The sequence below is a fragment of the Ochotona princeps genome, chromosome 29 (assembly GCF_030435755.1).
Source record: "Ochotona princeps isolate mOchPri1 chromosome 29, mOchPri1.hap1, whole genome shotgun sequence".
In the NCBI taxonomy this organism is placed as follows: domain Eukaryota; kingdom Metazoa; phylum Chordata; class Mammalia; order Lagomorpha; family Ochotonidae; genus Ochotona; species Ochotona princeps.
The window spans coordinates 2943127-2968637 of record NC_080860.1 but is presented as its reverse complement, the minus strand read 5'-3'; the positions used below and the strand labels follow the sequence as shown (position 1 = coordinate 2968637).

At 58.5% G+C, this 25511-nt stretch overlaps 1 protein-coding gene across 1 annotated transcript in view; it reads left to right on the top strand.

The window, feature by feature from the left end:
- DNAH10 (dynein axonemal heavy chain 10) overlaps positions 1 to 25511 on the top strand; it is an 85445-nt gene that overhangs the window by 17008 nt on the left and 42926 nt on the right. Inside the window, exons 15-39 of the mRNA XM_036496384.2 lie at positions 83 to 258; positions 498 to 649; positions 1723 to 1887; positions 2266 to 2473; positions 3595 to 3751; positions 4019 to 4495; positions 4600 to 4758; positions 6858 to 6974; positions 7061 to 7163; positions 8545 to 8723; positions 10410 to 10621; positions 11432 to 11585; positions 12173 to 12406; positions 14058 to 14180; positions 14975 to 15208; positions 16679 to 16902; positions 17859 to 18128; positions 18198 to 18381; positions 19668 to 19802; positions 20266 to 20418; positions 20544 to 20732; positions 22092 to 22238; positions 22757 to 22948; positions 23128 to 23246; positions 24588 to 24746. Coding sequence (XP_036352277.2) covers positions 83 to 258; positions 498 to 649; positions 1723 to 1887; positions 2266 to 2473; positions 3595 to 3751; positions 4019 to 4495; positions 4600 to 4758; positions 6858 to 6974; positions 7061 to 7163; positions 8545 to 8723; positions 10410 to 10621; positions 11432 to 11585; positions 12173 to 12406; positions 14058 to 14180; positions 14975 to 15208; positions 16679 to 16902; positions 17859 to 18128; positions 18198 to 18381; positions 19668 to 19802; positions 20266 to 20418; positions 20544 to 20732; positions 22092 to 22238; positions 22757 to 22948; positions 23128 to 23246; positions 24588 to 24746 — 4622 coding nt within the window. The remainder of the gene's footprint in view (positions 1 to 82; positions 259 to 497; positions 650 to 1722; positions 1888 to 2265; positions 2474 to 3594; positions 3752 to 4018; positions 4496 to 4599; positions 4759 to 6857; positions 6975 to 7060; positions 7164 to 8544; positions 8724 to 10409; positions 10622 to 11431; positions 11586 to 12172; positions 12407 to 14057; positions 14181 to 14974; positions 15209 to 16678; positions 16903 to 17858; positions 18129 to 18197; positions 18382 to 19667; positions 19803 to 20265; positions 20419 to 20543; positions 20733 to 22091; positions 22239 to 22756; positions 22949 to 23127; positions 23247 to 24587; positions 24747 to 25511) is intronic.

The window sequence follows — 25511 nt, the reverse complement described above, 5'->3', positions numbered from 1 at the left end:
TCCATGCAGTGGCCCCGCACCAGCCAGCCAGCTCCCCAGCTGGCCTCCTCCTGACGCAGCCGGCCTGCGCCTTCTCCCACAGTCCTCCAGCACCCCCGAGGAGTCCTCAGAGGCCCCGGACAAGGGCAACGTGTTCACCATCAACTTCGCTCCTGCTTTGCGAGAGATCATCAATGAGGCCAAGTACCTGGAGCAGCTGGGCTTCATTGTGCCCGAGCTGGCCCGGAACGTGGCCCTGCAGGAGGACAAGTTCCTGAGGTGAGGGTGCTCTGAGAAATTATGGGATCCCTCGCCTCCTACCAACCCGGGCCTCTGCTGCTGTTGAGCACGGTGGCTGTGAGAATGGGGGAGTGTGGCAACATGGGTGGACTCACCTGCTGGAAAGGAAGCTGATGAGCCTGCAGCCCTGCCCGTGGGTTTCCTGGACGGGGGTGACCCTCCTGGGGACCCTGCGGGCTGGGCCTGCCTGGGCATCACACAGGCGCTGTCCCCTGCAGGTACACCCACAGCATACAGCAGTTGCTGGGCCACTACCACACACTCACCGGGACGCTGAATGAGGCAGAGACAGTGCTGCTGGACGACCACTCGCAGGAGCTGCTCAGGGTGTTCCGCTCCGGGTACAAGAGGCTCAACTGGAACTCTCTCGGTAACGCTGCGTGGCCTCCCCGCCGTGGGCGCGTGGCCTCCCCGCCGTGGGCGCGTGGCCTCCCCGCCGTGGGCGCGTGGGCGTGTGGGCTGCTCTTGCAGTTGTTGCAGCTGGATTAGCATTGAGGCCTGTTTGTAGTTACAGCCGATAGATTTTTTTTTAAAAAAAGATCCATTTTGATCTGTTTGAAAGGCAGCATGACACAGGGAGGAAGACAGAGATTGTGCCTGTGTGGGTTCACTCCCCAGAGGCTTGGCCAGGTCAAAGCCAGGAGCCTGGAGTTCCTCCAGGCCTCTCACGTGGGTGCAGGGTGTTAAGGCCTGGGACCGCCTTATGCTGCTTCCTCAGGCCACAAGCAGGGAGCTGGATGGGAAGTGGAGCAGTCGGGACACGAACTGGTGCTCCTGGGGATGCTGTGTTGGAGGCACTGTGTCACCTACTGCGCCACAAACTGACCCTCAGCTGGCGTCCTGTGCCATGGTTTCCATTAGGCCGTCAGCTGGTGTCCTGCGCTGTGCTTTCCGTTAGACCGTTGGCTGCTTTGGCTGCTAAGTTTCCTGAACTCCTCGTCACCCTCCCTCTCTGCCAGGCCATAGCTGGGGAGGCAGCAGGCACTTCCTCCTGCACGGTGCCTTCTCCTGCCGTCCTTCAGCTGGGGCTGCTCCTGCGGGGAGCGTGTTCTGAGTCTGAATGGCATCCGAGCACCAGTTTCCCCTTGGGTGGAGTCTGCCATTGGCGTCAACTCTGGGAAGAATTGTCTGGGCTTAGATTGCCAAGGTTTCCTATATATATAATTTTTTTCTGAAATATTTCACATTTTACACTGTACTCTGTGATCAGTTGTGAATGGTGGCCAGCTGTCCCCCTGTAGGCCGCAGGTCATGTGAGGGTCCCTGGATTGGGGGTGCCTGGGGTCCACCTGTGGCGTCTCCCCCCTGACATACCCCGCACATGATGGTGTTATGGTTGGGAGGGCAGAGGTGCATTGTGGATTTGACTGGGGCTCGGGGTTCGTGGGTCAGGCCGCGGGAGGTGCGAGGGGAGCCCAGCTTCCGCCTCCGTTTCCGGTGTAGGAATCGCTGACTACATCACTCGGTGCCGCCAGGCCATTGGGAAGTTTGAGTCCCTTGTCCACCAGATCCACAAGAATGCAGACGACATCGCCTCCCGGCTCACGCTGATAGAGTCCATCAACCTGTTCAAGTATCCGGCTCCCAAGGGGGACGAAGACATCCCAGGTGTGTGTGGCCTACTGGCCTGCTGCCATAGGGAGCTGCCACCGCACCCCACCCCGAGCCAGCCCGCAGCCCATCCTCCCGATCCCACTCGCTCACTAGAAGGGATTGCGGGCTCCTTGCAGAAGGAATTGCCCTGACTTCCGGTCACAACCTGGTGATGTCATGGCCAGGAGTTGAAGGACAAGGGAGATGTGAAGGCAGCCTCTGTGTGGAGTCCTGAGCAGGTGCCCATGGTGCTGTGCTGTGGGCGTTTGAACAGTGGGGACCTGACTCTGGGGTTTTTTGCTTTCGGGGTCAAGGCCAGACGCTGGCTGTGTCCCTCCCACCATGTGGCCGGCGCCTGGATCCCAGTAACTGTCATCGGGGCCTTCCCCATAGGTGTGAAGGAGTTCTTTGAGCATATCGAGCGAGAAAGGGCCAAAGACGTGGACCATATGGTCCGGTGGTATCTGGCCATCGGGCCCCTGCTGACCAAAGTCGAGGGCCTAGTGGTCCACACCAACACGGGCAAGGCCCCCAAGCTGGCTGCCTACTATGAGTACTGGGAAAACAAGATCTACGATGTACTGACCAAGCTGGTGCTTAGGTAAGTCCTACCTGCAGCTTGCACGGCCGCCAGGGGCAGGGCCTGAGCTGCAGGGCCCTTGGCGGCGAGTCTGCTGCCTTTGGCTCCCACATTGGGCAGACCTCTGGTCCCTTGGCATCTGGAAAGGGAACATGTCCCAGCCAGCAATGGGCTCCCTCCCATGAGCACCCTTAGCCACACCCCCTCTTCCTGCTGGCTTGACGTCACCCCAGGGTGGGATGCTTCTGCGGTGTCATGTGCCAGCCTCATGCATGGCAACCCGTGTGCCCCTTGCGCTGGCCTCAAAGCCACAAGCTTCATCACCCCAGCGGCCTTTGAGGTGTGCTGGGGTAGCAGCTGATGCCTCAGGGGGTCTCCTGGGAACCCAGCCTTTGGGTTCATTACCGCTGCCCACGTGGTGGCTTGTGGGGTGCCAGGGTGCTGTTTTGGGTTATCCCACTGAATCTTGGCCGAGAGCCCGAGGGAAGTGAACTTCTTGTCTGATTGTAGCCTCCTGGGAAAGTTTGTTCCATCAGTTTTATTTTCTTTGTTCAAAACGGGCTGCGTGCGTTGAATGGTTCGTGTTGTGGCTTTTCCCTTTTCTCCTTGGCTGCTGGGAAACTTAAAGAGGCAGCAGGGGTCATTTGGACCCCAAGAGTTGGGTTGGCTGGACCAGGAGCTTGCTTTTTGTCTTGAGAGCAGGGGGAGTCGGGCGTGTTTGCAGCTGGAGGGGGCCATGGTATAGGACCACACATTCCAGAAACATCTCTCCAGATGCCTTGGGGAATACTGGGTTGGGGATGGAAGAGAGGACAGTGGGTCTGGGTTAGCAAGGGCTCCACTCCTGAGGTCACCCCAACTTGGTTCCCCCCACAACCGGGGAGCGAGGAGTGGGTGGGGAGGAGGAGGATTCGTGTGCTTGAGCTGGAATTTGAAGGCTGTCCTTACTACTCATGGCCCAACCCAGGGGCGTTCAGGTTCCCGGGGGCAGAATTGAGCTGCTCTGTTGGTGGGTTTAGGACACATGGAGCCTCTGTGACAAGCTGCATCCCAGGGCCACACCCAAGCCTCCCCGCTCTGCACCCCAGGGCCACACCCTGGGCTGCACCTGTGCTGCCACGTCCTGTGTCCACCTCCCTCAGGAACCTGCAGTCCTTCAACGCCCTGGTCCTCGGCAATGTCCCGCTGTTCCAAACGGAGACCATCCTGACGGCCCCCGAGATCATCCTGCACCCCAACGCCAACGAGATTGACAAGATGTGCGTGCACTGCGTGCGCAGCTGCGTGGAGATGACTAAGGTGGGGACCTCCTGTCCCCTTGTTTGACTCTCAGCACCACAGACCAGCTCAAGCTCATTTCATTTGGTTTCAAGAGACGGTGATGGTTTTGAGCTTGTTTTATTCACATGTTGTTCAAGTGGAGGACCCAGGCCCACCTGGGGTGCAGGGCGGGGGGGGGGGTCTGTCTCCTGCTCCGCCACCAGACACGATGTGTGAGCCGTAAGGTGATGCAGACTGGGTGCTAACGTCTCCCCCGCCCCACTGCCCCGGCTTTTGTTCTGGCAGCATTTCGTGCGCTGGATGCGTGGCAGCTGCATCGAGTGCCTCCCGCAGAAGGGCGAGGAGGAGGAGGTGGTGATAATTAGCTTCTACAACGACGTCTCCCAGAACCCCCAGATCATCGAGCAGGCGGTCATGATCCCCCACAACGTGCACAGGGTCCTCGTCAGCCTCATGAAGTACCTGCAGAAGTGGAAGCGGTACCGGCCCCTCTGGAAGCTGGACAAGGCCATCGTGATGGAGAAGTTCGCGGCCAAGAAGCCGGCCTGCGTGCTCTATGACGAGAAGCTGCAGTTCTACTCCAAGATTGCCTCCGAGGTCATGCGCCACCCGCTGACCAAGGACGAGCACTGCGTCCGCCTGCAGCTGGGGCCACTGGCCAGCACGGTGCAGGAGAATGCCAAGTCCTGGGTGGTCTCCCTCGGCCGCCTCCTCAACGACTCTGCCAGGGAGGAGCTCCACAGCCTGCATGAGGAGATGGAGGTAGCCGGTGCCGCCTCCCGCTGAGTGGGTTGGGGAATGCTACGCTCCCCCCCCACCCGCATTCCTGGCTGATTTCTCTGGGTCCTTTGGACCCGGCTTCCTAGCACTTGGCCAAAAACCTGAAGAAGAGCCCCAATACTCTGGAAGACCTCAAGTTTGTCCTAGCCACGATCGCGGAGATACGGGGCAAGTCCTTGGTCATGGAGCTGAGGTACCGGGACGTGCAGGAGCGCTACCGGACCATGGCCATGTACAACATTCTGGTGAGTCGGCGATGGGGAGGGTGGGGGCTCCTCCCCCAGGCAGGTGCCTCCGAGAGAGAAAACGTTTGGTCATTTGCAGTAACACAGCTTAGAGAGGAGATGGTCTGTGGCTCACGCGATGTTTTTGTAGACGGATCTGTGCCTGCATCCCAACTCCACTCTCCCTTTTCTTATCTCCTCCTCCTCTGCCTCTCTCTATTTATTTTTTGAAAATTACTTATTTGAAAGATAGAGTTACAGAGAGAGAGACAGATCTTCCATCCACTGGTTTACTCCCCAGGTTATAACAGACCAAAGCGAGGATGTGGGAGCTCCACCCCGAGTGCCCATGTGGGTGGCACATGCTCATCTTCTGTTGCATTCCCAGGCACGTTAGCAGAAACTTGAACTGGAATTGGAGCAGCCAGGACTCGAACCGGGGGGAGGCCAACTTTGTAGGTGGCAGCTTAACGCACTGTGCGTCCACACTGCTGCCACTGCCCCCTCCTCTTCCTCGTTCTCCCGCGTCTTCCCTCCCTGTCTCCTTCTTAGTGTTCATTTTCTTCAGTAAATAAGATGTGTGTGCACAGATGACGTGGAAAGAGAGAGGGACAAGGGAAGAAGGGAAAGGCCAGGTGCTGGAGCGGACTGGCTGGTCCTTGTCTGGCGGGTGAGCGGACTGCGGGGTCTGGCTGGGATTTTGTGTCCTGGACGTCTGATGAGAGGGTGTTGAGGTTTCAGCCCAGGCTGCCTGCTCAGAGGAAATGAGAACCCCAAGTCTAGCCATGAGACTGCTGGGGGAGCTGCTGTTAGAAGCTGGCACGCAGCATAAATGCGGAAACCCCAAGTTTGTGCAAATCTAGATTTATAGTCTCCGTTTTTCCTCAGCCAGTGACACACACGCAGAGAATCCTGCATGTGCTCGTTCACTGCCCCGAATGTCCATGGCAGCCAGGTCTGGGCCAGACTGAAGGCAGGAGCCTGGGACCCCCGCTCAGATCTCCCCTGTGGACACTTGGGCCGTTCACAACCTTTCAAGGCACATTTGCAGGGAGCGGGTCAGACTCCTGCCGGAGCTCTGGTCCAGGACGCCAGCATCTCCACGTGCCGACCTCAGCTCATTCACTTCCTGTTCAGTTGTGCCTCATCAGCTGTTGCAAGTGCATTAGCTGTTCATTGAGGTTTTTTTCTATTAAAAGATTTATTTATTTTATTGGAAAGACAGATGAGATTTACAGAGAGAAAGCTCTTCTGTCTGCTGGTTCACTCACCAAATAGCCACAATGGCCACAGCTGAGCCGATCTGAAGCCAGGAGCCTCTTCTGGGTCTCCCATGTGGGTGCAGGGTCCCAAGGCTTGGGCCGTCCTCCACTGCTTTCCCAGGCCACAAAGCAGGGAGCTGGATGGGGAGCGGGGCGGTCGGCACTTGAACAGGTGCCTATATATGTGACACCGGTGTCACAGTGGCAGTGTGTCTTGCTGTGCCAAGGCACCAACCCCCAAATGCCCGTTCCGATGAGAGATGAAGCTGGTGGGAAGCTGGGCTTTCTGGGTCATCTGTATTTATCTTTAAAAAATCATAGAGGTAACACTGTGGCAGAGCGGGCCATCCTGCGTGGAAGCCTTCCCGCAATGTGTCCCGGCGGCTCCACTTTCCATCCAGCTCTGCTAACGCACCGGGGAAAGCAACAGGAAGTGGACCAAGGACACCCAATGGGAAGCCCGATGAAACCCCTGGCTCCTGACTTCGGCCTGGCCCAGCCTTGGTTGATGCCACCACTGGGGAGTAAAGCAGCAATAGAAGATATCTCTCTCCCCTCTTTCTCTCTCTCTCTCCCCCCCTTCTCTCTCTCTCTCCCTCCCCCCCCCCATAGCTCTCTGTCTCTCCATCACTCCACCTTCCAAATAAATATAAATAACTTGGGAAAGACCACTTTATAGAACAATTTTTAAAAACATTTCGCTTTAGCTATAAGATCTAATGCTAACGTTTCAGGTGGTTTCGAAGTGTGGCATGTCCTGGGTTGCGTTGGCAGAGGGCAATGTCCTTGAGCAGGTGGGCGGGCGGTGTGACTGGCAGTGTGGTGACGGGCGGCTCGCTCTGTCGTCCTGACAACTAGCCTAATGAGGCCGAGCGGGAGCTGGTGGAGAAGCTGGAGAGCACGTGGCTCGACCTCTTCAATGACTCCCTGAACGTGGAGCATGCACTGGGGGGCGTCAAGCGCACCTTCACTGAGGTATCCCCCCGGCCCGCCCCACCCCGTGCCCCGTGGGCAGAGCCGGGGAGCTGGCCTAGGGTCAAGCTCGCCCTTGCCTGTCCCAGATCACTCGTGGCGAGATCATGAACTATAGACACCAGATTGAGCAGTTCGCCAAGAACTTTTACAATGAGGGCCCTGGCTCCGTGGGTGAGGACCTTGACAAAGGTGAGCGCGCCCTCCCTGTAGACCGCCCTTGGCTGCAGTCCACGGCTACTCTTCGCCCACCCTCCATCCTTTGTTTTATATATTTGAGTGGGAACAGAGAGAGAGAGATAAGGGGGTAAGGAGGGGGAAGAGAGAGATCTTTTATCTGTTGGTTCACTCCCCAACTGGAGCTATGCCAGATTGAAGCCAGGAACCTGGAACTTGGTGGGTCTCCCACTTGGGTATCAGGGGACCAAGGATTAGACCGGCTTCTGGTGCTCTCCCAGGCACATTAGCAGGGAGCTGGATGGGAAGTGGAGCAGCTGGGAGTCAAAACTGGTATCCAAATGGGATGCTGGCACCACAGGCAGTGGCTTTGCCCACTACACCATGGTGTCAGGCGAGGTTTCTCTTAGTCGTTTACGGGAAGTGTCTGCTGCGACATTGCAGCGTCTGTCTTTTCCTTAAGCACTTCCCCCAGATGGCTTCGGTGTCCTGTCTGTGGGAGGCTGGGCTAACTGTGGACTCTTCCGTGCTTAACCATTTGAAGGCAGTAAGACACGTGTGTCAGGCGGGGGAGTGGAGTCCTGTGCCTCTCAGAGCTGCCTGGCCTCATCCCTGTGGCCTCCCCCACGTGCCTCCCCGCTTTCCGCCTGGCATGTTTATGTCTATTCCTGGGACTTGGGTCCTGGGCTGCTTTGTGTTTGCCCCGCCCTTCAGGTAACAGCCAAGGGGGTGACCAGACAAAAATGCCGAGAATTCTGCTAAGCAAAGCTTGAGGCGGGTACCAATCCTGGGCTGCCGGGGGCACATCAGAAGCGGGTTGGATGGATGCTTGGTGTGTGTGGCTGTGACGCCGTCTGGGCCCCAGGATCCCGTGTCCGAGTGTCAAGTTGGTGTCCTGACTTGACTTCTGATCCGGCTTCCTGCTGGTGTGCAGTCTGGGGGGCAGCACGTGTTGGCTCCAGTGCTTGGGACCCTGCCACCCATGAGGGAGACCCGGCCAGAGTGCCCAGCTCATGGCATCAGCTTGGCCCAACCCTGGTTGCTGGGATCACTCATGGAGTGAACCAGTGGATGGAAGATCTCTCTCTCTCCCTCTGCCTTTCATATAAAACAAGAAAGAAGCCAACCTCATCCCTTTAGGAGTGCTCTGAAGGGCAGTGTTTGGCAGTGGTGGTCATGGCCGCCGCTGTGGCGGCTGGGAGAGGGAGTATTGGGCATGCGCTGCAGAGACCTGCAGGGCTGGGAGGATGTGCCCTCCCCCCAGGCTCTGGGCGCCCTCCCGCCTGGAGGCACTGCAGGTGTGCTGGGTGCCGTGGCATGCCTAGGCCCGGCCGGTCCTAGGTGTGGTGAGGTGACCACGGGCGCACCTGGGTGACTCCTGGCCTGTGTGTGTCAGGCGTGGAGCTCCTGGGCAGCTTCGAGCGCGAGCTGGCCAAGCACGAGCGGATCCGGCAGCAGCTGGCCAACGCCGAGAAGCTGTTCGACCTCCCCATCACCATGTACCCGGAGCTGCTCAAGGTGCAGAAGGAAATGAGCGGGCTGAGGATGATCTACGACATCTACGAGGCCCTGAAGGTCAGGGAGGGGCCCCGACCGTGGCTGCGGGCCTGGGGGTGACGGCTGAGGGTTCCACGCAGCTGCTGAACGTGCTGGTCAGCAGCAAGGGCGTGGCAGTGATGCCCTATGTGGATGTGTACCCACCAGCAGAAAGTTGCCTTTTTTTAAAAAAAGATTATTTGATAGGCAAAGCTACAAAGAGGGAGGGAGGGAGAGAGAGAGAGAGAGACATCTTCCATCTGCAGGTTCACTCCACAGATGGCCATAATTGTTGGGATTGAGCCAGGGCGAAGGAGCTCCATCTGGGTCTCCTGCGTGGACGTAGGGACCCGGGCTCTTGGGCCGTCTGCTGCTGCTTTCCCAGGTGTGTTAGCAGAGAGCTGGATCGGAAAGGGAGCAGCCAGGACTCAGACCGGCGCCCGAGGAGGAGGCTAATATTGCAGATGGCAGCTTAACCCACTGGGTCACAACAATAACTTTTGTGCAGTGTGAATTCTCTGCAATCATAAACACAGACACTCCACGTGGAGGGCAACCCAGGCTTGGCTAAGGTGAAGGGTGAGCTGTGTGGCTGGAAGTGGGGACAGCATGTGGGGCACACCCCAACAGCATTCGGGGATCACGTTAGTTCTATACTGTTTGTGCTAATGTCAACCAACCCCTCAGTCGTCCATCCCTCCACCCGGCGAGTGACATTGTGTATGACAGCCCCGGGCTGTGCTGGCTGGAGTGCAGAGCGGACGGTGCTTAGGCCTGCCCACACTTGCCTTCCGGAGGCCCTGAAGGAGCTGGTGACTGTTGGTCTGGGGCCACAGCACCGACAGGACATTTGTGCAGCTCCCAGCCAGCCAGCTCTCTCCTTCAGCCGTCCAGGCCACCAGTGCGAGCCTCTGTCAGTCAGTAAGGACATCCAGGGGACAGTGGAGGAGGGAGGGGGATGTGGCTGAGGGTTGGTGGGAGCAAGATGGGGCGACAGCTACATGTTAGGACGCGGGCGGGGGCAGTCTGCTGGGAGGTGGTGTCGTTGGACTCAGGAGGCATGTTGGGAGAAGAGTGGGGGAGGTTCAGGGAGGTGTCGTGTCTCGAGGACCTGGAAGACGAGTCAGCCTTCACGGGAGGTCTGGGGAAGAACTTGGCGGCTGTGGGCTGGTGCCCAGCAGACATGCGTGTGGCCATGAAAGGTGCTCTCACCACAGCCTCACCTCACACGCTATGGTCAGGCACTGACAGTGAACTGGTGCTAGGCCCGCAGTTCTAGGGGTTGGCAGTTGGGGTGGGTTCAGGAGAGCATGGGGATGTGGAAGGGGCCCTGTTTCATTCTACCAGGAGCTGCGCCTGCAAGCATGCCTCCACTCCCATGGGACACTCCCATGGGACACACCTATAGGAGTGGCCACAGAACTGCCCACGAGGCCTGACCACCTCCCACTGCCATGGCCGTATCTGACTTTCCGTACAAGTTTTTGAGACTGGTAGTGCCCATCCCGGGGTCTGCTTGCAGGAGGCCAGTCCTCACTCATGTGTCTGGCACAGGGCCACGGGTTGCTGGAATCCATGTTTGAGGAGGGGTCGTCTGGCTTCAGGTCCTGGCCTCTCTGCTGAGTGATAACACCGTGAGATAGGCCGGCAAGCCAGGGGCTCGGCACGCTGCCGCCATCGTGGGGCCCGCGTCTGCTCACGGAACCCTTCCCCACTGGTTGCCAGGTTGCCAAGGAAGAGTGGTCGCAGACGCTCTGGATCAACCTGAACGTGCAGGTCCTCCAGGAGGGCATCGATGGCTTCTTCAAGGCCCTGAGGAAGCTGCCCCGGGCTGTGCGTGGCTTGTCAGTGGCTTTCCATCTGGAGGCACGCATGAAGGCCTTCCGGGACTCCATCCCGCTGCTGCTGGACCTGAAACACGAGGCACTCAGAGACAGGTCTGCCAGCTCTGGCCCGAGGCCCCGCCCCATGGGTCCTCGTCCCGCCGGGACATGTGGGCCAGGGTCTCAGGATATGGGCGGCCCTGGGGCCGCTGCTGTCTCCCCCACCCCCACTGGGGTTCCTCAGATGGTCCCAGTCAGGCATGAAGTGCACTGGCAGCTGCCGCACGCCAAGGTCATGTGCAAGACCAGCTGGGGATGGGGAAGAACCGGCAGGGGGCCCAGCTGGCCTGTCCGGCAGGATAGTGGGGTGCTCACGTGTAGGCATTTCAAGAAGAAAAAGGGGAAAGGGGTTCAAAGGTTCACTTATTTTGGCACAACAAATGTGGGAGATTTGTGCCTTGCTTTCTTGTGAGATGTATTTTCCACAAACTTCTTAAAGACCCAACTCAAGTCATTTGCAGGTTTTTTTTTTTTTAAAGATTTTATTTTATTTGGAAAGCAGAGTTAGAAAGAAAGAGAGAGCGCATCCATTGGTTGATTTACTCCTCAAATGCTGCAGTGGCCAGACTGGGCCAATCTGAAGCCAGGATCCAGGAATACCTTCTGATCTCCCCTGCGGGTGCAGCGTCCTAAGGACTTGGGCCGTCTTCTGTTGCTTTCCCGCGAGTATTAGCAGGGAACTGGATGGGCGATGGAGCAGCCAGGACTTGATTTGACTCCCACACGGGATCGTGGGCACCTCGGGCAGTGGCTTTCCCCGTGGCGTTCTTGCATTTCAGAATCCTGTTGTGTCAGGGTGGGCTTCTGCCATGGGGACCTGCCTTGTGACTGAAGGGGTGACCTGCTTGCCCCGCCCCTGCCCAGGCACTGGAAGGAACTCATGGAGAAGACGGGCGTCATCTTCGAGATGACCGAGACGTTCACCTTGGAGAACATGTTTGCCATGGAGCTGCAGAAGCACACGGACGTCCTCGGTGAGATCGTCACCGCTGCCATCAAGGAGGTGGCCATCGAGAAGGTGAGGCTGCAGCAGCGGGCGGCAGCACGGCCCTCAGCTGGGAGAGGAGGCGGCTGGGGTGGACCTGCTGAGGAGGGAACGGGAAGAATCAAGTCAGGCCGTGCTCCTGGATAGAGCCGTGTTTCCACTGTAGCACCTGTTCTCCCCCGTTTAGCTGCGCATGCACACTAGGTCCATACACTTAGAAGCACACGCGCACGTATACACACAGGCATACAGCTGCAGACACAATGCTTATACACATACATGTGCACTGTGCGTACACATGCGATGCTTCACACATGTCCACAAGTGCATGGATGCATGGACCTGCACACCACACAGTGTGCACATACGTGACATGCTTACCTAGTACACCACATACCTACATAGCCATATTCGTGTTTAATGCCATAGCACGAAGTGAGAGGTCATATATGTATAGCATCCTCACCTGGAACATGACAAACACTGAGCGAGCAATACCTGGGATGGCCACTCCGGGACCCAGGGCCCAAGGCCGAGTGTTGACCCAGGCCAGGCTGTGGGGAGTTGGGAGACAGGGGTCCAGTGACAAGCCTGATCTCTGTCTGCATGCCCCTGACCAGGCCGTGAAGGAAATCCTGGACACATGGGAGACCATGAAGTTCTCCGTGGTCAAGTACTACAAGGGCACGCACGAGCGGGGCTACATCCTCGGCTCCGTGGATGAGATCGTGCAGAGCTTGGACGACAACACGGTCAACCTGCAGAGCATCTCGGGCAGCCGCTTCGTGGGCCCCTTCCTGCAGACAGTGCACAAGTGGGAGAAGAGCCTCTCGCTGATCGGAGAGGTCATTGAGGTGCGGGCAGCAGGGGCAGAGCGGCCCTTGGAGCCCAGGCCCGAGGGCAGCAGGGGCAGAGCGGCCCTTGGAGCCCAGGCCCTAGGGCAGCAGGGGCTGAGTGGCCTTTGGAGCCCAGGCCCGAGGGCAGCAGGGGTAGAGCGGCCCTTGGAGCCCAGGCCCGAGGGCAGCAGGGGCAGAGCGGCCCTTGGAGCCCAGGCCCGAGGGCAGCAGGGACGGAGTGGCCCTTGGAGCCCAGGCCCGAGGGCAGCAGGGGGCTGAGTGGCCTTTGGAGCCCAGGCCCGAGGGCAGCAGGGGCTGAGTGGCCTTTGGAGCCCAGGCCCGAGGGGCAGCGTGCCTCCTGTCTTGGTTTGTTTCAGGCCCAGGGGCACATGACTGAGTTTTTTGGCCGGTGGCTACTCCCCGCCCTTGGTCCCCAAGGATTCCCAGCTGCTTCCGACGCCCCTCTCCTTGTTTGGTGCTGTGCTGTTCTTGTTGCGAGGGTGCTGTGTCTCCCTCTAACTGTACTTTCATCTTCTCAGGGTTCTGCTGCTTCTGTTTTCTGGGGGTCTGAACACCCCCTTTTGACCTCTCCTTGTGCTCCTGTGTGACTTGAACTCTTCAAGTTCAGCTCTTGCACATTTTTCCCATCTACTCATTTCCTGTGCTGTCTGGTTCCTTGCTCCAGCCTGGCCTGTCTCACTGGGCTGCACCAGATGTGGTCTGGACTCTGGCCATTGTGGTGTGTCTGGCTTGTCCATCCCCAGGCCAGAGGCATGCCCTGCTCCTGGACACAGTGGCTGACTTGGGCAGCCAGGGAATCCAGGGAATCCAGGCCCCCCATCTGGCTCGCATGAGGTTAGTCAGTTTTTGCCATTTTCATCAGCAGACACTGTTCTGTAGTTTATCAGGGCATAGCACAGCGTTCCTCTTGGTCAGCTCAGCAGGATGTTTTTGAAGCACACACCACAGTCACGTGCAGGTGTCAGCACGCTCACTGTCTGGTCTGGGATGTTCTGGAATGTTCTCACCCAGTTCCCCGGCAATCTCTGCTGTTTCTGTCCATTCTCCTGCTCCCACAGATGGAGCCGCACGGTGGGCAGTCCCGGGTGTCTAGCGTCTTTCTGCACAGGCTTTCCAGGGTCCTGTCCTGTCGGAGCGTGTCCCTGCCTCACTTTGGGCACGGGTCATTGCCACCCTGGGTGTCAGCAGTGATGGGCATGCTGTCCCTGGCACTCCTGGGCACCTTCTGCCCACTCTCCATCCTTCCCCCTGGGGAACACGCTCCATGAGAGTGCAGAAGGGGCTGCATCCTGTGTGTCCTGCTCGTTGTCCCATGCACACATAAAGCTGTTATAGATTTGGACTTAAATGAGACGTTGTTAGAGAGCAGCAGTTGCTGTGGACGATAAAGGAATCAAGGGCTTGCTCTCCAATGTCCTTACCGCGCCGTTGTCTTTGGGTGAGGCTGAGCACAGGCCTCTGAGACACTGCAAGGTGGAACCATGGGGCAGGGGGCACGGTGTGTTTGGAATGGAGGGGCTGGTGGGGCGCGTGCCCACTTTGCCACCTCCTCCAGCAAGCCCTGGGACCCACCCGTGTCTGAGGCTGTCCTGGCAGCTGGGCCTTGGCCGCTGGTTCCTGGGGCACCTGACAAGCCCTGTCCGCACAGGTCTGGATGGCCGTTCAGAGGAAATGGATGTATCTTGAGAGCATCTTCATCAGCGGGGACATCCGGTCGCAGCTCCCGGACGAGGCCAAGAAGTTTGACAACATCGACAGGGTGTTCAAACGGGCAAGTCACTGGGCTGGTGGAGCCGGGCAGGGTGGGGGATGCAGTGGCTGACACGCCAGACTCTGCTATCTGCTGTACAAGCGTGACCTTGGTCTGTTTGGGAAAAAGTTTTCTGATTTTCAACAGCTGGCCTATTTCACTGTAGCTTTTTAACTTTTTTTTTTTTTTAAATTGAGTGGTATTTGCCAAAGTGGCAGCAAAGATAGAAAAACTGCATCCCCAAGGGACTTAGCCTGCTTGTCCAGGCTAGCAGGGTGCTCCCAGATCCAGAGCCTTCTGAGTACCAACACGATGCCCACTGTGGAAAAGCCCCCACGGTGAACCTGCGTGTCACGTGTCAAGGCGTTGAAGGTCCTTGGAAGCTTCATGGGGTTGGTGATAAGTCAGTGAGGGCATGTCCCTTCTGGACAGCTGCTCTGTCTGCCCAGGGAGCCCCATGTCTGAAACTGGCCAGAGCCCAGCTCGCTATGGTGGCCAGCACCTTGGACGTGGGCCATCTTCCACTGCTTCCCCAGGGGCATTAGCAGGGATTTGGATCAGAAGCGGAGCAGCTGAGACTCGAATCAGCACCCATACGGGATACCAGTACTGCAGGTGGAGGCTTGACCTGTTACGCCATGGCACTGGCCCCCCTCACTCTGCCTTTCAAACACATCTTTTCTTTCAGAGTTCAGTGTCCTCTGCCCCCTGGCCTCTGCCCACGGCAGTGAGTCCTTGCTTAGCTGTGGGTCCTTCCAGGTCACGAGCCGTGTCCCCACAGCCTCGAGTGACAGTGTCTCCTTGACCCCGGCCAGATCATGAGTGAGACCTTGAAAGACCCAGTGATCAAGAGGTGCTGCGAAGCCCCCAACCGCCTGAGTGAGCTGCAGAACATCAGCGAGGGCCTCGAGCGGTGCCAGAAGAGCCTTAACGACTACCTGGACTCGAAGCGCAACGCCTTCCCCCGCTTCTTCTTCATCTCTGACGACGAGCTGCTCAGCATCTTGGGCAGCAGCGACCCACTCTGCGTGCAGGAACACATGATCAAGGTCGGTGCTGCCCTCTGGCGGCCAGCTGCGCTCCCTGCAGCCGGCTGCGCTCCCTGCAGCCGGCCTGGCAGGAACACATAATCAAGGTCGGTGCTGCCCTCTGGCGGCCACCTGCGCTCCCTGCAGCCAGCTGCGCTCCCTGCAGCCGGCCTGGCAGGAACACATGATCAAGGTCGGTGCTGCCCTCTGGCGGCCACCTGCGCTCCCTGCAGCCGGCCTTGGTGATGGCCTGTCCGTGTCTAGCCTCGGCCTCCGATGCATGCCTCTGGCTTCCCACTGGAGCCAACCATGCAGGACAGGTCATGACTGGCGTGGTTGGCTCCCTGCCACCCACGTGGGAGGATTGGACTGAGTCCTGGCTCTGGCCCAGTCCAGCCTCAGGCACCGTGTGAACCTGCTGCTGCAGGTTTTGGGCAGATGCACGGATGCTGGCTTGGGCCATGGTTTGGCCAGGGCACACTTGGCTGTTGGTGGTGTTTGCCCACATTCCAAATTGTGTAGTGTGTGTTTGAGAAACGAAAACTTCGTAGCAACGCAAACGTGGTCATGGGGGTAAGGGACCGGTGGTCCAGCCCCCAGCACCCTGGACCCACCCTGCCTGGTTTACTGTGTGGCGTCCAGCAAATTCCGTAACCTTTCTGGGTGTGGGGTTTTCCGTCTGTCAACAGGCATGGCCTACATGGTGGTGGTGGTGGTGATGTTACAAGTGTGGACGAGTCACTCTTTGCTGGGTAGCACTGTCTGCCCTGGCACCTCACTGGCTGTGCCATCTCTGTGTTGAGCAGAACAAATTCCCAGGGCTCCCCAGGGGCAGTCCTTGCTCAGAGGGAGCTGTTGTCGCCAGTTCCTTGCCGTTCCTCCAGCCCAACTTTTTTTTTAGATTGATTTACTTGAAGGACCGAGTCACCTAGAGAGAGGCAGAGACACCAAGAGCTGTTCCATCCACTGCTTCCCTCCCTAAATGGCCATAAGCTGCCGGGTCAGGCCCAGGCAGAAGCCAGGGGCCTTGTTCGGTCTTCCCCGTGGGTGCAGTGGCCAGAGCGTTGGCCATCTTCCACCTCTTTCCCAAGTGCATTAGCAGGGAGCTGGATTGGAAGTGGAGCAGCTGAGACTCGAACTGGTGCTCCTGTAGGATGCGCCTTGTCCCGCCATACCACAAGAATGGGCCCCTGTCCTCTCCGATGGGTAGAGGGCCTTGCCGTACCTACAGGTAGCTGCCTCATTCTGGGACGGCAAGTGGGGACGACTGCCAGCCAGATGTTGGTGGTGCCTGACCCGCATGGGTCTCCCAGCCTGGGTATCAAGCTGAGCAGGTGACGTGAGCACCTGTGTGCCCAGGGAAGCCAGGAGCGCCACCCCGCCACCCTGACCTCTAGCCCAGTCCCAGCTCGTGTCTGCGCGTGCCACAGCCCAGCTGGGGTGGCCTGTGTGCACGGGGTTATGGCCGGGCTGCCGCCCGTTGTGTTGCAGATGTATGACAACATTGCCATGCTGCGGTTCCATGATGGGGACAGTGGGGAGAAGCTGGTGGGTGCCATGATATCGGCAGAAGGCGAGGTGATGGAGTTCGGGAAGACGGTGCGTGCCGAGGGCCGCGTGGAGGACTGGATGACCGCCGTGCTCAACGAGATGAGGAGGACCAACAGACGCATCACCAAGGAGGCCATCTTCCGCTACTGCGAGGACCGGAGCCGGTAAGGCCTTGATGCACCACCCAGCAGGCGCTCCCAGGGTGTGGGTGACGTGGAGGGGTTGAGATCCCCAACGGGGGGGCACAGCCCCTTCCCGCCTGGGAACCACCCTCCCCACTCTGCTCCTGTGTCCGCACTGCCACACGGGTGGGTCCTGGTATCTCCCGTGTGCCTGGCTTAACTCCACCTGCGTCCACGTTGAGGCCGATGGCAGGATCCTGTGTTTTTTGATGGCCGTGTGGAATTTCATGTGTGTTCCTCACATTGTTGCCACCTTGTCAGACCTTGACTGGCCCGTGGGGCATTCTGAGCATGCGCAGTCTGGGGAACCCCCACCCCGGCCCCGACTTAGGGACCTGATTTTGCTCTGAGCTGTGAACTGTTAACTACCACGCCACTTTCCTGACCTTGCCTCTGTCAGCTCCCTAAGCGCAGGGCTGAGCCAGAGGCTCGGCCTGAAGGTGTGTCCGGGTGCTTCCTGCTCTGTGAATCAGCACCTCCAGAGAGGCAGTCCGGCAGCCGCTGAGCCAGGGCTGGGCGGGGAACTGCACTTGATAGCAGAGGCCGCGGCTGTAGACAGGGCTGGGCGCTGTGGTGGCGTTGGTGTGGGCAAAGGAGAGCCCAGGCAGGGGGCCTGGCCTTCACCACAGCTCAGGGCGATGGTGATGCTTCCAGGCTTGGAAATAGCACGCGCATTTGCCCAGCTCTGGGTCCCCTTGACCTCCGCCGCGCCTGCGGCAGCCTGAATTCCCTGTGCAGTGACCTGGGCTGCCCCTGTGCCCCTGTTCGTGTTTGGTTTTCAGGGCGGGGCCAGCCTGTCAGCAGGTGCACGGCCCTGCAGTCCAGGGTCTCACTGTCCCTTGTCCAGCTTTGGGCTTGGCTTTCCCTGCATGTTTAGACAGAAGGTGTGGGTCTTGGCTGCAGCTCCCACGCCCCTCATGGACGTGCTGCTCTGGCAGGGTCGACTGGATGCTCCTGTACCAGGGCATGGTGGTGCTGGTGGCTAGCCAGGTGTGGTGGACGTGGGAGGTGGAAGACGTGTTCCGCCAGGTGCAGCGGGGGGAGAAGCAGGCCATGAAGAGCTACGGCAAGCAGATGCACCGGCAGATCGACGAGCTGGTGACCCGCATCACCACGCAGCTGAGCAAGAATGACCGCAAGAAGTACAACACCGTGCTCATCATTGACGTGCACGCCAGGGACATCGTAGACTCCTTCATCCGCGGCAGGTGGGCCCCCACCCGCCCCCGGCTCCACCCCCCCACGCCGGCCCCCTCTACCCACTTCTCGCTGTGCAGTATTACAGAGGCACGGGAGTTCGAGTGGGAAAGTCAGCTGCGGTTTTACTGGGACCGTGAGCCGGACGAGCTCAACATCCGCCAGTGTACCGGCACCTTCGGCTATGGCTACGAGTACATGGGCCTGAATGGACGCCTGGTCATCACGCCCCTCACAGACCGCATCTACCTGACGCTTACTCAGGTGGGGCGGCCGGCTGCCCTGCACCTCACCCTGTGGAAGGAAGGTGGCAGCTTTGGGAGGGCAGGTGTTCTGGGACACAACCTGGCGATCACTGTTTGGGGGTGGGAGTGTTAGGGTGCCTGTGAGCACCGTGCCTGGGAATCTCGGGGTGCAGCTTGGTCACTGGGGCCCTGGCTGCTGTGGCATGGGGCTAGGGCATTGCAAAGATGAGCAGCTGCCCTAGGGGGTGGCACCAGGCTGGGGCGTGTCTTGTGGAAGCCTTAATCCTGGCCTCTGTGTCAGTGGGCAGCCCGAGATGGGGTCTTCCTCGGGGCAGAGTGCAAGCTCGTGGCTGTGCAGGCACTGGGGGCAGGTTTGCACAAAGCTCCCCAGGGGACTGGCTGGGGGGTTTCCCAAGCAGTGACTCCAACCCACCACATGCAGGTCAGCTCCTCCTCACCCTGTGGGATGTGGGAGGGACCGTGACGCTCCAGCCACCTGCTGCCCCTGCCACCCAAGGCAGTACTTACAGGAGATGTACAAATGAGCTGCCAGAGGCTCATGGGAAAACAGAGCCAAGGGTGAGCTGGGCTGGGTGTCTGGCCAGCTGTTAGGAGGGCTGGGCCTGCCTCTTGCCGCCAGGACAGCAGTGGGCGTCCTAGGTGGACTCCTGGCTCCCAGCTTCAGCCTGGCCCGGCCATCGTGAATATTTGGGAGTGAGCCAGTGGGTGGGAGCTCACGAGTTCTCTCTCTCTCTCTCGCTATCCTTTTGACCTGTAGATAACTAATTAAAATGTAATATACATATATAACTAGTATAAAATATGTATATATTTTAAAAGGTAAGTTTAGTTTGGTGCACAGCTGTTGTGGAAATGGAAGAACAGTTTTTTGCTTTTTCGTGTGTGGTGCCCGTTGTCCCTGAGTGGCCACGCAGGGGGTGGGAGAGCCGGCTCCCGGCAAGGGGAGGCCTGTGACTTTGCAGGCCTGCCTCCCCATGGGCTCGGTGCTGTCTCCACGCCAGGGACGGCCTCCTTCCTTCCATCACGCATTCAGATGGATCTCTGCCGTGGACACGGACACACGTCCAGCAGCAGGTGTAGCTGACTGCCTGGCGTCCTGGCCCCGGGATCCACCCCGCAACCTCTGTGTATCTCTGCACTTCCCTCCTTCCCCCCCACCCCCTCTCTCTTTTTCTACCTGCCTACCATGATCCTGCATCTTTTGTCCGAGTGATGCACTGGGGAATTTTATCCATTGTCTTCTGTGAACCAGAAAATGTACACCTTGCATTTCATTCACAACAGGCGCTGTCCATGTATCTGGGAGGGGCCCCGGCTGGCCCTGCAGGCACCGGCAAAACGGAGACCACCAAGGACCTCGCGAAAGCTCTGGGCTTGCTCTGTGTCGTCACCAACTGTGGTGAGGGCATGGATTACAAGGTAGGCTTGCTGGGCGTGTCACTGGGCAGAGGGACAGGGCGCCATGGGCCGTGCGTGGTACGTGGATGGCTGGGAGGATGGTGTTGGCAGCTTTTTACCCTGTGGTCTCAGTGTGAGCATGGCTGCTTTGTCAGTCACAGCGGACCCAGAGCCCATGCTTACCCAGCAGGGCCAGGCGGATGGCACGGACGAGCGGAGCAGCTGGGAGAGGCAATAGAGCGTGGAGAGGACTATGGCGGCTTGAGAGCACACATGTGCAGTGTCGGTTCACTGTGCTGGGTTTTCTGGTGTTTCGAGAGTAGCTGGAAGTCTGGGGTTTGATGCCAGGTGTCAACGTTAATGGAACAGGCCCAGGCAGGGCCTCGTGCGCTCCGCCCGGTCCCCGTCACTCTTCTGTAGGGAATGTTCCGCCCTGTGGCTGCAGACACGGCCATGCCTGGAGCTGTTGTTTTGTGTACTACAGGCCGTGGGGAAGATCTTCTCAGGCCTGGCTCAGTGCGGGGCCTGGGGCTGCTTCGACGAGTTCAACCGCATCGATGCATCCGTGCTGTCGGTCATCTCGTCCCAGATCCAGACGATCCGCAACGCGCTCATCCACCAGCTGACTACCTTCCAGGTGCCCACGGCTGGGGCCTCAGGCCGGGGACCCTGCCGCCCCCTGCCCTCCCTGCAGCCTTGACTGCATCCTTGGGAAAGCTGACCCTGGGTGACGCCGCCTCCCTCTCTCCCGCCGCTGGGCAGTTCGAGGGGCAGGAGATCTCCCTGGACTCACGTATGGGCATCTTCATCACCATGAACCCGGGCTACGCAGGCCGCACGGAGCTGCCCGAGTCGGTGAAGGCCCTGTTCCGGCCCGTGGTGGTCATCGTGCCCGACCTGCAGCAGATCTGTGAGATCATGCTTTTCTCCGAGGGCTTTCTGATGGCCAAGGTGAGGCCCATGGCCAGGCCTGCCACCCAACGGCCCCCTGTGGCTCCTGTGGCCAGGTCTGCCACCCCAGCGGCCCCCTGTGGCTCCTGTGGCCAGGTCTGCCATCCTGACGGCTCCTCGCGGCTCCTGTGGTCAGGCCTGTGGCTCCGATGGCTCCTCGCGGCTCCTGTAGCCATGCTGCCCCAACAGATCCCTGTAGCTGCCACAGCCATGCCAGTTGCCCTGACAGCTCCCCTGACAGCGCCCAGGCCTGCTGCCCCAACAGCTCGTTGCTCCTGCAGCCAGGCCTTGCCTGGTCCCCGTCTTCCTGCAGGTGCTCTCTTTAGAAAGTGTTGGGAGAGACCCACAAGAGGTTGCATGGTAGCAAGTGTTCACAGATGTCCGCTTCAGGCACATGGAGAGATGAAGTGTAAACATACATTTATTTCAATACAAAAAAAGGCTCCGAAATCTGTGTATGGATTTTGCACAGTGTGCATTTCCTGTGACTGGTCTGAAAGCCGTTTGCGCAGCCGCAGCCCGCTGTCCCAGCAGGAAGCTGAGTACTACACAGTGCCCAGTGCCGGGGACTCAACCCCGGCCAGCTGGCTTCCCCCAGGGTTCGCCTGCTGGTCACCCTCTCTTGTTTCTTGCGTGGGTAGGCAACCCGCCAGCCCTGGATCTGTTCCCCATCACCCTAATTGCATCTTCCGGGGATGTCCCACACTGGGGTCAGACGGTAGGCGGCCCCCGTGGGTCACGCGGCGGCATCAGGAGTACCAGGAATGGGCACGGGAGAGGCAGTGAAGCCGCTGATCGATTTGGGTGCAACAACAAATGAATTCAATGCATCACTTTTTTTCATAACACATTTCTTACCTTTTTTTAAAAACCCCTTGTCTGTGGCTTTCATGCACATGCATATTTGTAACTTTCTCTTGTCTTTACAAATCTCTGTTAAAGTATGCACGCGGATCCTTCTGGCAGGTTCTGGGGAAGGTAGGAATTTGTAAGAGCTGTTAACAGGAAGGGCTGGAAAGTTGCTTTCCCGCAGTACCCGGTGGCTTTGCAGAGCTCTGGCCGTCTCACAGTTCCTGACCATCACCAGTGGGCTTCGAACCCTCGTCCCCCTGAGCTGTCCTTGCGGGCCAGTGTGTCCTTGGGTTTGGGTCACAGCCGGCTACCTTGAACAAGGATGGCTTCTGGGAAAGGCAGGAGTCAGCCAGGGCCTGGGCATGCGCGGGCATGTCGCTGCCCAGCTTCCTGCTCTTGTACGATGATGTCTGTTGCTGGGTCGGGGCAGGAGCAGGGCAGGACGGACAGCAACCTTTCACTGCACTTCTTCCTCTCTGTTATTTCCCACCAAAAAAAAAAAAAAAGACACTAGCCAAAAAGATGACAGTTCTGTACAAGCTGGCCCGGGAGCAGCTCTCGAAACAGCATCATTACGACTTTGGACTCCGGGCCCTGAAGTCGGTGCTGGTGATGGCCGGGGAGCTAAAGAGGGGCTCCTCTGAGCTGAAGGAGGTAAGGCCCCTGCTGGAACCTGCCGGAACCTTCTGGAAGGGTTGGGTGGAGGTTGTGACTGCCCCCTGGACTCTGTTTTACCCAATGCTGGGGCTTCAGTCTCCACTGCTGTGTGGGCAGTGGGGTGTGTGTCTCCCCCGTCATCTCGTTACAAAGCTTTCTGTTTAGTTTCTACAAGTCGTTTTCTTTTTCTAGTTCACCTTCATCTATTTCAGTTTAGATTTTTCCCTTTAAGGTAAAACCTGCAACACACCCTCCCCAACATCTAAACCTAGATGTGTATAAAATTTTGAGTTTCATTTTCATGCAAAATGGCCTGTGTGTCACAGAAATTGATGCCCTTTTTATAAGCAAATCTTACAAGCATTTAAAACATGAGTGCATTTTGTGTGTTTCCTGGTGCGTAGAGGGGCTGAGCACGGGACATGTAGGGTGGTCTTCACCTTGCTGGGCGAGGCTTGGGTGAGCGGTGCCGGTCCCTCCGAGGCATCCCGGTCATGTCGCTCACTCCCGGCCAGGACGTGGTGTTGATGCGAGCTCTGCGGGACATGAACCTGCCCAAGTTCGTGTTTGAGGATGTGCCACTTTTCCTGGGCCTGATTTCCGATCTGTTTCCCGGGCTCGACTGCCCTCGCGTCCGCTACCCAGACTTCAATGATGCCGTGGAGCAGGCGCTGGAGGAGAGGGGCTACGTGGTGCTGCCCGTGCAGGTGAGCCGCGTGCCGGCGGTGCTGCGTGTGTGTGTGTCTGTGCTCATGCTTAGTTTGGTGGGCTGTGTAGTTTTGAAATGTCCGAGTGAGTGCAGGGGTGGGCTCGCAGCTCCGGGATGGGGCGGATGGTGTGCTGTGGGAGGCCCGTCTTGATCAAGCTCTTTTTGCTGTGTCCCCAGGTGGATAAAGTGGTGCAGATGTTTGAGACCATGCTCACCCGCCACACGACGATGGTGGTGGGGCCCACGGGGGGCGGCAAGTCTGTGGTCATTAACACACTTTGCCAGGCCCAGACCAAGTGAGTCAGATGCCTCTGTGTGCGTGTGTGTGTGCGTGTGTGTGGGGGTGCTGATCTGTGTGTGCGTGCGTGTGTGTGGGGGTGCTGACGTGTGTGTGCGTGTGTGTGTGTGTGTGTGTGACAGGGGGTGCTGACCTGTGCATGTGTGTGTTGAGGGGGTGCTGGCCGCTGGGGCAGGTTCTGGTGTTGGCTGGTGGCCGTGTTCCCCCACCCCACCAGTCTGATTTCCTGTGAGGGTAAATTTGTCCTCGATGCCCTCAAACTCCAGGCGTCTGCTGGGCGCCCTGCTGAGCTCATCCCCATACCTTACATGAAGCAGCCCCGTGTCTGTGCAGCATGCGGGGACCGGGAGACAGGGATTCCAATGACTGTCTTCCAGGGACAGCCCGGTGCTGGTGGGGCTGCTTTGGAGCAGGCACCGTGCTGCTGGGCTGTGAGTGTGTTGGGGTGGCGGGGGGGCAGGTAGGGCCTTGGTGCCGCCAACCCAGCGGGGGCAATGCTGCTGGAGGGGACAACATGGTGCTGCTTGGGCCGTGCGTGACAAACGCTGAGGCCTGGACGGCCTACAGCTCAGTAGGGGTCACCTAGGACTCCCCCACCTGGCTCAACTCCCATGGAAGCCCAGCTAGGCCAGTGGAGGCGGAGCACTCTAACATAGACCTACGTCAGCGTCGCAGCTGGAACGACTTTCCCTGCTAGACAGTCTAGAAAGGCGAGCAAGGAAGTGGGCGTCATTGGTTAGCATGCCTTCCTCTGTGTGACTCCAAGCAGCCAGGGTCACCCGGCGCTTTGTTGATAGGTGACACACAGGACTGTCCCCTCCGTGTGTGTGCGACATCACACAGCATGTTCAGGTGTGCCACGCTGGCTTGTGGACTGTGGTTCTGTGTGGGTGTGTTCTGTCCAGGAGTGTTGCAGAAACTACAGGTATTATAACGTGAATGTCTGGTTTGCTGCATTCAGAAATTCAGCCTGAGTGTCGCAAGCACAGGGGGCTAGCACGAGGAGTTCAAGGGCTTGTCTTGCTGTCCCGGGGTCTGGAAATGGTCTCCTTTATGCCTTCTTGGATTGTGCGACATTTGCACAGGCATGTTGTGTGCAGGAATATGTGGTGTCTAAGAGAACTAGATGAAGTTCTGCTTCCAGTTTGGAACTCCTTTGTGTTGCGGCTGTGTTCTCAGTTTAAAAAAACCCAAAGCTGGTTCCTTGGCATGTAGTGTACCCTGTCAGTAGAGAGCAGCAAGCCCAGGGGAGGTTGGTTGGGGTTGCCTTTTCTGGTGTGGACTGGATGAGGAAGCACTGGATCTGTGCATGGTGACTGACACCTGTCCCTTGCTCTAGGCTTGGGATCATGACGAAGCTATACATCCTGAACCCCAAAGCCATGAGTGTCATAGAACTCTATGGCATCCTGGACCCCACCACCCGGGACTGGACAGACGGCGTGCTGTCCAACATCTTCAGGGAGATCAACAGGCCGACCGACAAGAAGGAGCGCAAGTGAGTGTAGCAGCGAGGGGCCGTCAGTGTCCAGGCTGGGGCTAAGGGCTGGTCAGATCTCAGACGTTCCAGCTCCGTCTCATGCTTCCTGTTCATGGTCTCCCTTGGACCTCTTGATGGGATGTTTCTGGGACTGTGTCCAGGTTACCATGGAGCACACGGAGGCCCAGGGGGGAATGTGCCTCGCCTGAGCCCAGGGACAGGAGCTGGGCTTGGGTCTGTCCCCACACCACACAGCAAGGCGGCCAAGTGTTGTGGAAGGTTCTGGAACAGCTGTCTGAGCCCTGCTTTCTGTGACGGATGTGGCAGTGGTGCCTGGCATCCTGCCCACACGCTGTGGTGAGGGTCTGTGAGACTGAGTGTCAGCGTTCTTTCATTTCTAGAAGTTGTTCCAGATTTCCTTAGGGTCTTAATGTTCTGGAAGGTTCTGGACTGGCTGTGAGGGTGGTCTCTGTGGGTGTTTGTCACCCAATTCTAGCAGGCTGTGCAGCTCTGGCCAGAGGCGCCTGGTGCCTCTGCCGGGGGCATCGGGACTGCTCCTCGGACCAACGTACCATTTCCCCCTTTGTAGTTGACATGTTGTGTATGGGGACGTCCCACAGCTGTGTACACGCCCCAGCCCTCGGCCGGCAGGTCGGGCATCTCTCCATGGTCCAGACGGAGGATCCCCTGTCTGAGAACCCAAACCCCAAACATTCCACCACCTAGAACTTTCTGAAGATCTCAGGACGCCATAGATGGGAAGCTCTACCCTTAGGCAAGTTT